This window comes from Meles meles, chromosome 8, assembly GCF_922984935.1.
Source record: "Meles meles chromosome 8, mMelMel3.1 paternal haplotype, whole genome shotgun sequence".
Lineage (NCBI taxonomy): Eukaryota > Metazoa > Chordata > Mammalia > Carnivora > Mustelidae > Meles > Meles meles.
In genome coordinates, this window is record NC_060073.1 from 14104374 (window position 1) to 14120498 (window position 16125).

Sequence of the window (16125 nt, forward strand, 5' to 3'; positions counted from 1 at the left end):
TAGTGTGGTATCTATTAGTTGATCGTTAATGCTTGTTGCCTGTCTCCTTGGGCTTTATAGTCCCATGGTTCTTTTTTTTTTTTTAAGATTTCTTTCTTTATTTATTTGACACAGAGAGAGAGAGATCACAAGTAGGCAGAGAGGCAGGCAGAGAGAGGGAGAAGCAGGCTCCCCGCTGAGCAGAGAGCCCGATGTAGGGCTTGATCCCAGGACCCTGGGATCATGACCTGAGCCACCCAGGCAGCCCCTAGAGTCCCATAGTTCTTCACAAAAGTTCATTGCAAACTGTCAGTGAGTTATCTTTTATGACACCAAGTTTATATTCCAGTATCTGGTGTGAATTCTCAGTGCTCCATGAAGATCACATGGCACCCCAATTTCTGATGGTCCCCATCTTGGTGGCAGGGAGATAGAGCATCATCGGGTACCTCCTTCAATGACACTCAAGCTAGGATTTGAAATGAGTTCTCTTCTTATTCTGAAGACAGTTGAGATTTCCCTCTCTATAGCTACCTCTGTGCATTTCTTCCAATCAGACCCCCCACCATGATCCAGGAAGCATAATTTCTTAGGTGTATACAAAGTCCTTCCAGAAGGTGGAGATAGAGCTAACTTGCTATTTTGTGGATTCTTTCAATGCTCTTAAGGGAATCAGACCACCAGCTATTAGGGGAAACCTAAGAGGGATGTTTAGTGAGGGCTAGAAATATGGAACTGGAAATTCATTTTCCACCGGTGTCCCTAGGGCAAAGGAGAGAAATGTGAAGAGGATGTAAGATTTCCTTAGGTTCAGGAGGAAAAACAAGTAGATTAAAATGAGATGACATGAGGGATGCAGTCCCCAGACACTAACGAACAAGAAATATATCCTATTTAAGACACTTCAGAATGCTTACTCCAGAGTCTGATCCAGAGACTCTACAATCGGAAATAATTGCAAACAATATTGCAGCTGCACTGTGGTGATGTATTCCATATTTTAAAATGTATTATACTCTGGTATAACAAATTAGGACTTTTATTTTCAAGGAGAAGTAAGAAAGAAGGCAAAGTCATTCTCTTTTGACAGGGAAGGTGTAAAATGTTTTAGGTGTCTTATCTCTGAAACGCGGGATGCCTTAAATCCATTCCAGTATCTACTTCTTGATGTGGGAGAATTGATGAATGCCTTCTCTGAGAAGAAAGTTTGATTTGTGTGCTTTGTTTTGTTTTCTGGTGAGTTTAAGCATTGGACAGAAACGAGCAAAAGTACCAAAAAGAAGTCAAGCAGTCAAGAAAGGTTCTGCCCAAGTAACTTGACCTGAAGAAAAATCCACAAGGCTGCACCTTTCTCCAACTACCTACATACCCAAAGCACCAAGAGCACTGAGAGGCTAAGAAGGTATGTTAAATAAGTTCTATTTTTCTTGCAATAATATTTGTAAGTCATTAAGAGAAATATAAGCAGCAATAAATAATATGTTTTGAAGGCCTTTTTAAATGCTATAAGTTCTCAGATCTCACTATTGTTTTCAGAAACTCCTAGGAATTGAAAACCTTTGTTAATAATCTCTGGACTAATGACCGCAAAAAATCTCAGCAAGGGGGTTATGGGGAGGGTATATTTTCCAGGGGAGAGTAGAGATGGTAGCATGCAATTCGTAGCAGCAGGTGCAAAACAAGTTGTATTTTGCTAATAATGCAAATATTGAATGCAAGTTCTAAGAAAGACAATTGTCAGCTAATGCAACTAAATTTTCTCTCTAGGAGATATACAGTTTTTTTTTCTTTCTGTAACTAAATGTATTCTACTATATTAATGAAGCCCTAATAATTATAATAGCAATTATTCTATGTATTAGTGCTCACATTTGTTATTGATGGGGCCATTCTTAATAATCTTGAATGCTAAGAGAATGAGAATTGCATTAGTTGGGTATAAATTAGATTCCATTAGGTTAATTCTGTAACCCTGGGAGAGTCACAGATCTTTTGTAGCTCCAATTTCTCATGTGCAAAATGAGGATTAAAATACTGCCTGGCTCACAGGATTTAAATAAAATATTGCAGGAAAACTTCTTAACACAGTGCCTGTATAGCACAGGGAATGCGCAACATACTTTAGTACTTAATTCATCATTACCTTTCTTTGTGTCTCTAGCACGCATGCACACACGCGCGCACACAATGTGTACTGTATTTCATTTATTTATTTTTCACTATTGCTGATAGAATAGCCCTCTCTCAGGGAAAGTTTCTGATTGAAGATGAGAGAAAAAGATCCATTCCTTCTTTTTATTTCCTTCTGGAGATGCTCTTCTTTGAAATTCAGACAACAAGGTTATACCAAGGCTGTACATCTGTCCTATGAAACAGGGAGAGGAGCAATGCAGTGTTGAGGAACCACCATAATTTGGCATCAAACCCAGGATTGTTCTAGTCCCAAATTCACCATTCTTGACTAATAGAAATAGCCGTGAAAACCCTACTCTTTACTGACCTCATCTAACAAAAGATCATCTTATTAACATTTTTAGGGTAATAGCTGCTTATCTCCTGCACTAATTTGCCGTGCAGCCTAGGGTAAGATAATGGGTGCACTGATAATTTGAAAGCATTACAGTACTGTATAACAATGGCGGGTCTGATCATTCGTGAGGATATTGAGTCCCTATCCCAGTGGAAATCAGCTGGAGCAGAGCATGGATAGGCACTTCTGAGAATGGCAGTGTCTATGAGAATGGAATGAATCAGTTCCTTACCGCTCTTCTCCCCAACTGGGCTCAAGAGATCCATGATCTCCAGAGTTAGCACAGAGTAACATCGGGTTACTTTGCTTCCATGTTTTAATTTTAGACAGTTTTAAATAACTTCCTGTTTTGAATGTTAAAGGATTTAACACTTTGAGCTACGACTGGACAGCTAACCTAGGACAGTATTATCTACTGTTCAATAATCTGAGGTTGTGGAGGGGGTAGGGGATTGGGTTTGAAGTGGGGAAGAATTCCACTGGAGCTGTTGCCTAAACTTTTACTTGGAAGCTCTATGCTGGGTTTTCTTTTTTCCTTCCCCTCCCTCTCCCTCCCTCCCTTCCTTCCTTTCTTATTTTTGTCCTGTATTTGGCTTTTTTACACTTTGCGTGGGGTGACTCTAATTTTCACCTGGCAGTGCGTTATTTCCCCAGTTCAGCCTCATGACTGGTATATGCCATGTGCTTCTGCTGCCGTTTTCTGGGTCTGATGTGATCCTGTGAATCTGAGTGTTAAGTAGAGGCTCTCATTGCTGTGGCTTATTCTATTCCTTTCACCTCATTCCTGCAATCACATTCTCTAAATATTGGAGGGAATTATTCAACGTTCTCAATATTTAACCAACAATTTTTCCCTTCCTGTAGATGCTGATACTGGGAAATTCCAACAAGGTTGCAATTGAGCTAGTTGCATGCGAATTTCCTCTGTTTCTTTCCTTGGAATATCAATTTTTAAAGATCCCCCCATCCCCAGAAGATTCAACTCTTTTCTTCTTGTTTGGTACTTTTGACTAATTTTACTAACTTTTGCTATTTTTTATTTATTCCATTAATACTGTGAAGGAACAGGCAGAGGTTTGAATTCATTTGCCATCTATCTCCAGAATATATATATATATATATATATATATATATATATATATACACACACACACACATACATACATACCCACCCCCAGAGGGTATATATTAATATATCAACTAATATGCTAATATATATATCAACTAATTTATTTGTCATAAATGGTGAAGTGAGATACATCTTAAAGATAAGTTCCTGTAATTATCCAATAAATGATTAATGCTAGAAGTGCTCTTACTTAATGGATATATGAAGTCACTTATCTCAAGGTTATTAGTTAGTGGACAGTACACCTAGAACTTAGCACAGTCTTTTGATGTCTTTTAACTTGACATCTTGTCCAAAATGCTTGGAGAATTTCTACGTATATATGTCAATAAAAGGTGTTTATGGCTCTATCATGTATTAATCTGACCAAATTGCCATGTTCCCCCTTCTTTCTTATTGCAGCTGAAATGATAAGATACACGAAGGAGGTCCAAGGCAAAAATCAAACAGAAGTGACAGAATTTATCCTCTTAGGACTCTCGGACAATTCAGATCTACAAATTGTCCTCTTCGGATTGTTTCTGTTAATCTATATGGCGACTATGGTGGGTAATTTGGGGATGATTGTGTTAATTAAGATTGATCCCTGTCTCCACACCCCCATGTACTTCTTTCTCAGCAGCCTGTCTTTTGTTGATGCCTCTTACTCTTCTTCCGTCACTCCTAAGATGCTGGTGAACCTTTTGGCTGAGAATAAAGCCATTTCTTTTAATGGATGTGCTGCCCAGTTCTACTTCTTCGGCTCCTTCTTGGGGACTGAATGCTTTCTGTTGGCCATGATGGCATACGACCGTTATGCAGCCATTTGGAACCCTCTGCTATATTCGGTTCTCATGTCTGGGAAAATTTGCGTTTTGCTAGTAGCTACCTCTTTCCTAGCAGGCTTTGGGAATGCAGCCATACACACAGGAATGACTTTCAGATTGTCCTTTTGTGGCTCTAACAGGATCAACCATTTCTACTGTGACACCCCACCCCTGCTCAAACTCTCTTGCTCTGACACTCGCCTCAATGGCATTGTGATCATGGCTTTCTCCAGTTTTAATGTCATCAGTTGTGTTATGATTGTTCTCATTTCCTACCTGTGTATCCTCATTGCCATTTTGAGGATGCCCTCTTTAGAAGGCAGGCACAAAGCCTTCTCCACCTGTGCCTCCCACCTCACTGCTGTCACCATATTCTTTGGGACAATACTCTTCATGTATTTGCGCCCTACATCTAGCTATTCAATGGAACAGGACAAGATTGTATCTGTCTTTTATACAGTGGTGATCCCTATGCTAAACCCCCTCATCTACAGTTTGAAAAATAAGGATGTGCAAGGTGCCTTAAAGAAGATCTTACAGAAACACATACTGTAAAGCCATGCTACATATCATCCTGTTATGCAGAAGAAAATATGCTTTCATATTAATTTTATTGTCTGGTTGCTTAAGCTGTGTGTGTGTGTGTGTGTGTGTGTGTGTGTGTGTGTGTGTGTGTTATGTATGTATGTTAAAGTAGATTGCTTAAAATGGGGTATACTTCTAAATCTTCTGGTGTCTTAAATGTGTATCCATGGGCCTACATGATGAATAAACATAATGGGGAGGTTGGTGGTTGGTGAAGTATCAAAATTCTTGGTTTTGGCTGACCTGGTTTAAGTTCTAATTTCAATATTTAGCTTTTCTTGAACAAAATATATAGTCTTTGGGATCTGAGCAAACAGATTCTGAGACAGATATCTGTATGCATGCAGGAAATGTAGTGGAGAACATTCCTAGGAATAATACCTAGAAGGCTAGAAGGGAATGAGGGAAGCAGGGCTGAGTTGATAGATATTGAACAGTGATGAAGTTGCAATTGAGTAGTCATCCAATTCCATTTGGAGCTCTGTGGCCAAGATGATCCTTCAGAGATACCCCAAATTGTGGGAAAAAATATAAGGTGTTTGACCAGTTTTGGAAGTGGCTCACTCCCTTGGGCATGGTAATTTCTTTCAGCAAAAGCAATTCCCAGAGTGGAACTCAACTGTGAAAGGTCAGTTGCCATTGCACTCGGAAGTTGAGAAAATAAATGTTTCAATCCTGAAAGGCAAATCTGGGTGGTATGCCACAGCATCCATCATAAATAATAACACTACTCACATGGATGCCAAGAATACCAAACAAGATACAAGAAGGAGCCTTATCAGGGGCTTTAATATGGGTACCACAGCAATAATGTGTGTTTTACTGATTTTGTAAATTAACTGGAATATTATGAGGGTAGTGGTCAATGTACTTTAAGTTTTAATCTTTCACATAATTTTCAGAGTTTCACATAATTTTCAATAAACATTTACTGAAAATATATTATCTATCTATTGCTCGCTGTAGTGGGACAGGGAGTTGTCAATGTGGGAGGAATGGGGAAACCATGTTCTTCAGTGAGATGGCATGTCAAAGGAGGTCTGATGATTTGGAATCAGGTAAGTGTCTACTCCCTCTATTCTTTCCATCCCTCTATCCACTACAGACCTTGAGGAAGAATACCAGTGCTTCTCGTGCTCCATATAAGAACACCTCTTCCCCCCACCAAATTGGTTAGAGACCACAAAGGATGTCTTAACTCATATTTTCCGCTTTGAATATTTCCATCACCTTATAACTTCCACTTTCAACTGTTTTCTTTTTTAAGATTTTTCTTAAATATTATTTATTTATTTGAGAGAGATAGAGGTCAGGGGAGAGCAGAGAAGGAGTGTGAGAGGGAGGAGCAAACACTCCCCTGAGCAGAGAGCCAGACCTGGGGCTCAATCCCAGGACCCTGTGATCATGACCTGAGTCAGAAACACATGCTTAACTAACTGAACCACGCAGGCGCTGCTCCACTTTCGACTGTTAGTCAAGGTTCCCCTCAAAGACATTCAAAATTGTATCATGCTTGGTATCTTTCTTCATGTTCCTTTTTATTCTAACTCATAGGCTATAGTATCTGTCCTTTTGCTGCTTCTTATTCACAAACCCAAGAAAGGTGGTAGTTGATCAATATTCATCACTAACTCATTGCCCAGCTAAAATTCCGTGATCCATCAAATAATGACTCATTCTAAATCGCCCGCAATTCTATGGTTCTACTTTCTCTCCATTCTGCTCATCTGATTAAATTCCAACTTAGGGAAACTTAATTGTTTCTTTGTTCTGTCCTACACTGAAGCTGCTTAGTACAATTAGAGAAAAGCTCTCAGCATGCCACTATCTGTTGCTGATCTTGTGTCACACTTCTTCCTCCAAAATAAAAACAATTAAATAAGATTATCCCCATCTTACCATCTATAGTCTTCATACACATGCTTTTGTTCCCATTTATCAAATGGATAATGTGTCCCTTGCTTCTTTCATACCTCTGGAGCTCTCCACGAATTTTAGTTCTGAAATCATATCTCTACTCTCCCCAAGCACCAGTTTCTCAAACTTTACTGCAGTATTCTCATTTGTAAATAAACTTCATCTAATATCACCCTTCTTAATAATTTCTTTGGCTAAAAGTCCCATCCAGTCATTGACTTATTTCTCTGCTCTATTTACAATGAATCTTTCAAAAGAACTACCTCTGATCTTGGTCCTTATTTCCTCAAATCCCATTACATGTTCCAGTTGTATTTTGGTGCCACTTCTCCATTGAACCCAATCTTGTCATGGACACATGAGAGCTTAACATTATTGTCTCTAAAGATTGCTCTTCTAGGGCCGCTTGGGTGGCTCAGTGGGTTAAAGCCTCTGCCTTCGGCTCGGGTCATGATCTCAGGGTCCTGGGATCGAGCCCCACATCGGGCTCCCTGCTCCGCAGGGAGCCTGCTTCCTCCTTTCTCTCTGCCTGCCTCTCTGCCTACTTGTGATTTCTCTCTGTCAAATAAATAAAATATTAAAAAAAAAAAAGATTGCTCTTCTATCATACTTGTACTTGGTATCTCAAGAGGATTTCCCATCATTAATTTCTTCAACTACCCCCCAAAACACACATTTTAAGATTTCTATGTCACTTCAGTCTTCTGATTTTCCTTCTCCTTCGGCTGCCACTTTTCCCAGTAACTGTGATAGCTTTTCCTCCTCCTCCTCCTCCTCAGGCTATTCTCCAAATCTTGGAGCCAAAGGCTTAATCCTATATATTAGTTCATGGTACTTTGGTTCTCCATCTGTACCCACTCTTAGATGATCTGAGAGGTCTGCAATGATCCCAAAATCCACATGTCTAACCTGACTTCTTCCTTGGGTTCCAGATTCATACATTGAATTGACAACCTGGTATCTAGGGACTCTGAACACATGAAAGATTACAAAATTAGCTTCTTCCACTTAGTTATCACACTCAGACATCTATAGAATGATCACACCATTTGTACTATGAGGACAGTCTGTATCCTAGCATCTCACCTATGTGTTATTGACCTTAAAATATCACCTTGTGTTATAAATTGTATCTTTTGCCATATACCCCAGTTCGTGTTACAATAAGAAAATAGACACCCTTTATATCTTTACTCATCATCCATTCAAAGATTATTCATACATTTAATGTCTATAATTGTTGCATTTGGACATACAAATACTTCAATAAAACTGGTGAACTATTAATGGAAAAACTAGCATATAATCTGTACTGGAGATTTAGCAGGTAGAAAATTAAAATTTCTGATCTCCTGAAACTTCTTCCCATCTCCTTATAGTTGAGTGAAGACTTTATCATCTATACCAAATATGCTTGTGTGTGTATAGAGCTGTTAGATGTGTGTGTGTGTGTGTGTGTGTGTGTGTGTGTTTGTGTGTGTGTTTGGCATGGGAAAGAGTGGTGTTTTGAAGAATGGAAAAACAGGCAATAGAATACGGAATGGTGGCATCAGACACAGGCTTTCTGTGGAAATGACCTTTGAGAAGGACTAACTAAAGATAATATAATCTGAATGTCTGTGGAAGTGCTTTCCAAGTATAGTCATAGTAAATATAAAGGCCCTGAGGTAAGGTCTTCCCTGGTTTGTTAAAAGAATAGTAAGGAGACAACATATATGTGGGTTGACATGTACAAATGAAAGAAGGAAAGGAATTGCAATCAAGGTGTTTGGGAAGGAGTGACTAATCAAATAAGTCTGGTAGTTCATGAATAGGCTTTGGACTTTACTTTTCCCTATCATCCTGCAACAGCCATCCAACCACAACTCCAGAATGCAAACTGCATGAAGTAATAAACAAGATCAAATATTTTGGCTACTCGACCAGTACCAAGGATAGTTGTATGCTCCATAACACAAGTCTAGTAAATCATTTGTTGAATTAATCGGTTAATGCACCGAGAGCCATATTCTAGTAGAAATGAATAGGGATCATATTTTAATGGAATTCTGAAGTTTGGAAGCAGGATCTCATCAATCTCATACATTTAATTCAATGTTATGCTCAATGGAGTCTCAAGACCATGAAATAGTTTTTGTACTTCCCGAAATGCCTGTTACTCTCCAGGGTAAAAGTGGTTCACTAGGGAGAAAATAGTTCAATTACCTCAGTGGAAAATAAATGCATGTTTTAATTTTGGATTAACACATTTCAAGTTTTAGATTTTTAGTGTTTTGCAGAGACAAAATCTCAGGAGGATCATCACAGACTTAATAAGGCTGACTGCTTCAGATTCAGAAGCAGCATTTGCTACTCTTTGTTGAATTAATTAACCATGTCTTAATTCTGTCATAGTTGGATCTCTTCTACCACTTCCATTTTCGTTGCATTGTAAGACAGAAATCTTGTGTTCTTCCAAAAGCAATAAAACAAAACTAAACTAAATAACCACTACAGGTGAATATTAAGAACAAAGGTAAGAAGATTTAATTGATCTCAAAGTGCTCATATATAGAAAGTTTCCAAGAGGTCTAAAAAAGTATAAAGTAACTAAAGATCTCCATTAGGATATGTCTGAAACACTAAATGTAAGGTTCCCAACTAAACTAATTAGGATTTTTGCCTTTATATGACAGGGATTTAGGATCACTAATAACAAATGAGAATTTTATAGAATATTCAGCATATACAGACACATACCTACATGAATGTATATATACACATGTATATCTATGTGTGTATATATGTGTATACATACACACATATACATATACACATATGTGTCTGTGTGCAAAACAGGGAAATTTAGTGAACTTTTTGTAGCAAGAATGCCATATATAATACAAGTACGTTTGTATATATATGCATAAAGTAGAGCTCTACAAAATTTTAAAATTGGTTATTTTATAGGGTAAGGTTTTAGCTAATTTTGAAGATAGATCCATTAAAAGACTATTGCGGTAATCTAGGTGAAAGATAATGTTGGCTTGATTTTTGGTAGGAGTGGAGGTGGTAGGACATGGTTGATACAGATATTTTGAAGGTAGAGCCAACATAATTATCTGATAGACTGGTTATATAGTGTATGAGAAAGAGAAGAGATCAAATTCTTCAATATTTATCTATTTAATTTCATCTGGGCAAATGAAAGTATGAAGTTGTAATTAACTTGAGATAAAGAATGCTATGTTTGGTGCAAATTAGGGTCGTGCATGAGGAATTCAGCTTTGGGTCATGCTGAACTGTTGTTTGGTATTAATATGAAGATGTGAGTAAGGGGTTGAATTTTAAGTCTGGAATTTGTAAAAAAAGGTCAGGGTGGGAGATATAAATTTAGGAGTTTCAGGTATATAAATGGTAATTCAATTTACAAAATCAAATAATCACTAAGATAGAGTGTAAAGAGGAAAAGGAGAAAGATTAAGGACTGAGCTACTCTAACTTTAATAGAGAGAAGAGGAGGAGTAAGCAGAGACTGAGAAGGAGGGACCTACATGGTAGGAGGAAAACTCAGAGTCTGGTTTCCTGGAAGATAAGAAAATCTTTCAAGGAAGAGTAAGAAATCAACTCTGTCAATTGTTACTGATAGATAAAAAGATGAGGCATGAGAACAAACCCCGGGATTTGGCAATGTTAAGATTCCTGATGCCTTAGACGAGAGACATTTTGTGGAATGACATGTTGCAAACCTGATCAGAGTGGCCTTGAGAGAAAACAGACAGAGCAGAACTGCACACAGCAAGGATATTCAACTCTATTGTATGTTTAATTGCCAAGAAGAGTGCGAGGAATTGGATTGTAGGAAGTGAAGGCAGTAGGACAAAGGGAGGAGGAGAGAAAAGTTGGGAGGTCAGATAAGATATAGACAAATAGGGTCAATCATCAAAGATTTCACACCCATATACACACACATATATTAATTTTAAATAAAATGGGTTACTGAGTTTGCTTAAGGAATTTCTTTCCACCACCATAAGAAAATAAAGAGCTTTAATACACACATTCTCAAGGCATTCATAGAGCTAATCTTACTTAGAGCAGAGAATAAACTATCTTACTTTCCTGGTATTTTTTTCTTTGTCCAATTTATTCCTTTGGTTTCTTTCTTATCCTAGCAAAAGAATCATCCATTCTGAGACAAAGATATGAACAACCATACAACAGTGACTGAATTTATTCTTGTGGGATTTGGGGATCATCCAGAACTACAGTGCCTTCTTTTTATGGTGTTTCTAGTCATCTATGTGATCACCGTGTTTGGAAATCTTGGCATGATCTTATTAATCAAGATCGACACACGCCTCCACACTCCAATGTACTTTTTCCTCAGTAACTTGTCCCTTGTTGACTTCTGTTATTCTTCTGTCATTACCCCTAATATGCTAGTGAATTTCTGGATGGAGAACCCAGTCATTTCATTTAACAGATGTGCCACTCAATTCTTCTTTTTTGGTTCCTTTGCTGGCATTGAGGGCTTCCTGTTGGCTGTGATGGCCTATGACCGTTATGTGGCCATCTGCAAGCCTCTTCTTTACACAGTTACTATGTCCCCTCATCTTAATGTCCTTCTGGTGTTGTTCACATATCTTGCAGGCTTTCTGAATGCTGCCATTCACACTGGCTTCACCTTTCAGTTGTCTTTCTGCCACTCAAATGTCATCAACCACTTTTTCTGTGACACTCCACCCCTCCTGAAACTCTCTTGTTCCAATACACATGTTAATGAAGTAGTAATTTTTGCTTTTGCCAGTTTTAATGAACTGAGTTGCCTCCTGATTATTCTCATTTCTTATCTGTACATTCTTGTTGCCATCTTGAGGATCCATTCTGCTGAAGGAAGGCACAAAGCCTTCTCTACCTGCGCTTCACACCTGATGGTGGTCACTATCTTCTTTGGCACAATTCTGTTTATGTATCTGCGCCCCAGCACCAGCTATGCAATGGATCAAGACAAAGTGGTGTCCGTGTTTTATACAGTGATTATCCCCATGTTAAATCCTCTCATCTATAGTCTGAGAAACAAGGAGGTCAAAACTTCCTTAGGTAAAATTTTTAAAACAACCTCTTTTTACTTCTGTGCTTAGAATTAGGAAAGAATGGGATTTTAGGACTCTGGGGGAAACATAGAAATGACCAAACCCACCTCCATTCACCCTGGGTCTATTTCACTGTGTCATGAGTTTTGTTATTGTTGTTTTTGATAGTGGAGATGGACCAAGCATCTTGGCATCGTGAGGAATGTGGTGACTCTGTATAAATCCCACTAATTCCACAGCACATATATGCTTGAAAATAATCGAAGATCGCATTTCAACTCCCTGTTCAGAGGCATAAGACACAGTATAAAAAGTGGATGAGATAGAGAAAGACTGAATACAGGAGGGATGACTCCATCTTTTTCTCCATTTGATGGCTCCATGATTGAATGGTGGTGTATGAAAACTGCTAGAGGACAGGTGATAAGGAGTAGGCTGACCCAGAACTTGTCCAGAGGACCCAAATAGGGCTTAGAGATGGCTTCTTATCCTCAGTGAACCAGAAAAAAAATCAGAACTTAATCCTGACAGAGGTGCTGAAGTTAAGCATTTTTCTTTCTTTCTTTTAAAAGATTTATTTATTTATTTTTAAAGAGTGAGATAGATAGAGAAAGAGAGAGCATGAGCAGGAGGGACAGAGGGAGAAGAGAGAATCTCAAGCAGACTCCATGCTGAGCATAGAGCCAACATGGGGCTCAATTTCATGACCCTAAGATCATGACCTGAGTTGAAACCAAGAGTGGGACACTTAACTGACTGCACCATCTAGGTGCCCCCATGTTAACCATATGAAGCATTTCTAACCTGGAAAAGTAATCTGGATCCCTGAGGGATCATAGAACGAGAACACCAAGGATCTGTATAGCAGAGGTTTCTGAACTTAGAAAGGTGGTATTCCTTATAAATCCTATAGGTAAAATGTCATGCTGTTTGATTTTTGAGTGGGTAAGCAGTTTAATCTTAAAGAGCTTGAGAAAGATAGACTTTGCCTAGTGCCTTAGCAAATGATCATACATATCTGTTTTAACACAGGCAGCAATTTCTTTGGGATATATTTAAAGCTTTATGTTGGTTTGACTGGTATTTTCTTCCTTGGGATATCTCCACAGTAGGACTGGATTTTCTTTATAGTTATGACTGACATGTAAGCAGGAAGTATTTCAAACTGTTTGGAACTGGGTAAAATATACTAAGTGTGACCCTGTTGTATCAATTTGCCATGGAAAGACTGTTATCATAAGAGAAAAACAGGCACTTAAGACGAAAAAATAATTTTTGCTTTCAATATAGCATAGGGTTTTGTTAAGAAACTGAATCCAAATCTTATCCTTTTATCTTCCTTTATTCTTTATTTCAGACATTGAATAACAAAAACACATTTTCTATCTCATCATTCTTTTTCTGGAGAGCTCTTCATAGTTCAAGACATAGCACCAATATTACCTCCTTTACGATTGCCCTGACCCTTCGTCATCCTTCCCAAGGTAGACACTTACCATGCCCATTCTTGTGATTCTGTAGATCTTGCAGCTCTAATCAAGTTCTTGGTTAGAGAAACAAATTGCAAAAATACAGTGTAATATATAGAGACTAGGGGCACCTGGGTGACTCAGTAGGCTAAGTGTCTGACTCCTGGTTTTAGCTCAACTTGTGATCTTAGGACTGTGAGATTGAGCCAGATATCAGGCTCCATGCTCATTGGAGAGTCTGCTTAAAGATTCTCTCTCTCTCTCTCTCTCTCTCTCTCTCTGTCTGGCTCTCCCTTTGTCCCTGTTCTCACTCACTCTCACTCTCAAATAAATAAATAAATCTTAAAAAAAGACACATAGACTAAGAGGTCCTTAAGAAGCAAAAGCTCTTTATATCAACCTACATATCTCCATGCCTTCATAAGCAAGCCATCAGGAAAAGTTTAAAAAATTAAGAAAGAGATAATTCCAACTGAAGACACAGGGTGATGGAAGACAAAATGTCTTCTGGCATCTGGAACTAAAAGTCATCTAGAACCACCACTTTAGAAAGTCAGTGTTAGAAAAGTTCCCTGGTAGCTGGTTGGATGAAGTATTGGGTATCGTTTCATTCTTTTTGAAACAAATTGTCTTGTCTTCTTTAAATTTAATAATTTTAATAAGCATTTTAATAAACATGATATTTCAGCATCCTATATCTTTCATATTATGTAAAATAAATGTGATTTCAGTACAGCAATAGAACATTCAGGACTTTTTCAATGGAGGAACACAAAGCTAATTCAAACTAACCCAGGCCTAGAGTTCTCAGTGCTATGAGGTCTCTGTGTTTTTTTCTATCTCTCCTTCTGTCTTTCTGTCTGTTGTTTCCTCTCTCTTACTAGGAATTCACTCATTGTCTTGCACAGACTTTTCACATGGTGGTCTCCGTTTTACATACTTTCAGGACAATTGCACTACAGGCAAGGCTGTGTCTCTTTAGAAAGGATAGCATTGCCCGAAATGGCCAGATATTCGTCATGTGCATACAAGTTGGGTATGTACATATTTGTGTATGTGTGTGTACGTTGGCAGTAAGGGTAGAATTATGAAATACCAGAAGAAATCTTGCTTTATAATAGCTACTGCAGTCCACTGTACATTTGCTCAGTATAATTAAATTCCTTGCCTTCTTACTGCTCATTTACGGACTCCTAATTTAGGAAATGACACTTTATGTTGCTTACACGTCAACAGGAATGTTAAAACTAGTGTTAAATTTAATAGTAGATGGGTCAGATATTTTCCCATGTGATGCCATTTGTGGATTCCTGCATATTTTCTACTGTGCCTATCACAACACATAGAAATCTGCTTGTAGAAAAATACAAGTATGTGCAGTGTTTTTAAAAGTACACTGGGTTGCAATGATGAGTAATATTATTATACTGAAAATGATTGATTTGAGCTTACTTTTCACATAATGAAATGATCAGGGTCCTCTCAACTAAGAGTATTAAAGTTTACTACATTCTGGCTTACTTAGCCTGCTGAATGCTACTTATTCTAATATATTTAACAACAAGTCAGACGCTTCTTAGTATGTTTGTGATAGTTACACACGAATGTTTGGATTAGACTAGCAGCCAGGCTCTCCTTATGGGGTACAGGATCAGGGGAAAAAAAATCAGGCCACAAGGCAGTACAGAAACAGGACCTTTAGGGCAAAACTTGTAAAATGCAGCTTTTGCTGCATTTGGTTTTTCTATAGTTTCTAGATTTGAGAATTTTATGTGCTTTCCCTTTCCTGCTTTTGTCAGATTGTCTAACATATAAACATCATCCTTTACTATACTGATCATTCAGTGTACTTGATTCTCTAAGAATATGCAATTTGTGATGATGGGATTTCAAAAAGTAAATGGTCCCAGCAGGCTGGGTAGAAACTCTTTTGGCTCCTGTTGCATAGAGAAAGCGCAAAAGTGGTCACCTTGACAACGCTTATTCACTACTAAGAATTCTTCATTTAACCACTTCTCTTCCTTCTGTCTTTTTCTTTCCCCACACTGCTTTTCCTCCCAGGCTTCAGTGACAATAGAAACAAAGACAAGAGAAGAACTAATACATAAGCCAGATAGCTTTCTGGGTTCCATGTTGATATAACTGTTTAAAAAATTTCTACTAAAGAATGAGTTTGAGGATAACCTTAGCTCTCAGTGCTTAAACTTTTGCTCTGCATGTTAATCTATGGCATATAATTTCAGTATAAAATAACTCTTATAACATTGTACCCCAGAATTAACAGTAAATAATTTGAGCTGCTGGACTCTGAAGAAGGCATAATTTAAAATGTAGAAATTTTAAATGTAAAGCCCAGTGCAGTCTGACCCACATGTACAGCCAGGGAGTCCTAATTCCAGTTTTCAAGGCTCCTATAAAACTGGGGAAAGTGTGTGGGAATAGAGCAAGTAGAAACTGCCACAAACCTCACCCTCACAAACAGGATTCTCTGCCATTTTCCTGGGATTGCTGCAAGCCTTTGGTTAATTCCCAGAGTTCTGAAAAAGTTGACTTTTGCCAGTGTTCTTTTTTCTTTTATGGAGGAGATTTACTCTAACATCCAGAAAGTTGATCCCACACCCCCTCAGACCCCTAT

The 16125-nt window shown here is 38.2% G+C and overlaps 2 protein-coding genes across 2 annotated transcripts; both read left to right on the forward strand.

Moving 5' to 3' along the window:
* The first annotated feature begins 1233 nt into the window (after window positions 1-1233).
* On the forward strand, window positions 1234-4999 carry LOC123948963 (olfactory receptor 5AP2). Its single transcript, XM_046016192.1, has 2 exons — window positions 1234-1381; window positions 4041-4999. The coding sequence occupies exon 2, from the start codon at window positions 4046-4048 to the stop codon at window positions 4997-4999; it is 954 nt and encodes a 317-aa protein (XP_045872148.1). The 5' UTR covers window positions 1234-1381; window positions 4041-4045.
* A 6131-nt stretch (window positions 5000-11130) lies between these two features.
* LOC123948583 (olfactory receptor 1020-like) lies at window positions 11131-13293 on the forward strand. Its single transcript, XM_046015790.1, has 2 exons — window positions 11131-12036; window positions 13162-13293. Exons 1-2 carry the CDS (start codon window positions 11131-11133, stop codon window positions 13291-13293), a joined length of 1038 nt encoding a protein of 345 aa, XP_045871746.1.
* The last annotated feature ends 2832 nt before the right edge of the window (window positions 13294-16125 follow it).

Excerpts from the sequence above, each read along its gene's own strand:
- LOC123948963 (XM_046016192.1), top strand. The coding sequence starts at position 4,046 with ATGATAAGATACACGAAGGAGGTCCAAGGCAAAAATCAAACAGAAGTG.
- LOC123948583 (XM_046015790.1), top strand. The coding sequence starts at position 11,131 with ATGAACAACCATACAACAGTGACTGAATTTATTCTTGTGGGATTTGGG. Across the intron at positions 12,037-13,161 it reads AAACTTCCTTAGGTAAAATT|ACATGTAAGCAGGAAGTATT; the intron begins TTTAAAACAACC and ends TAGTTATGACTG.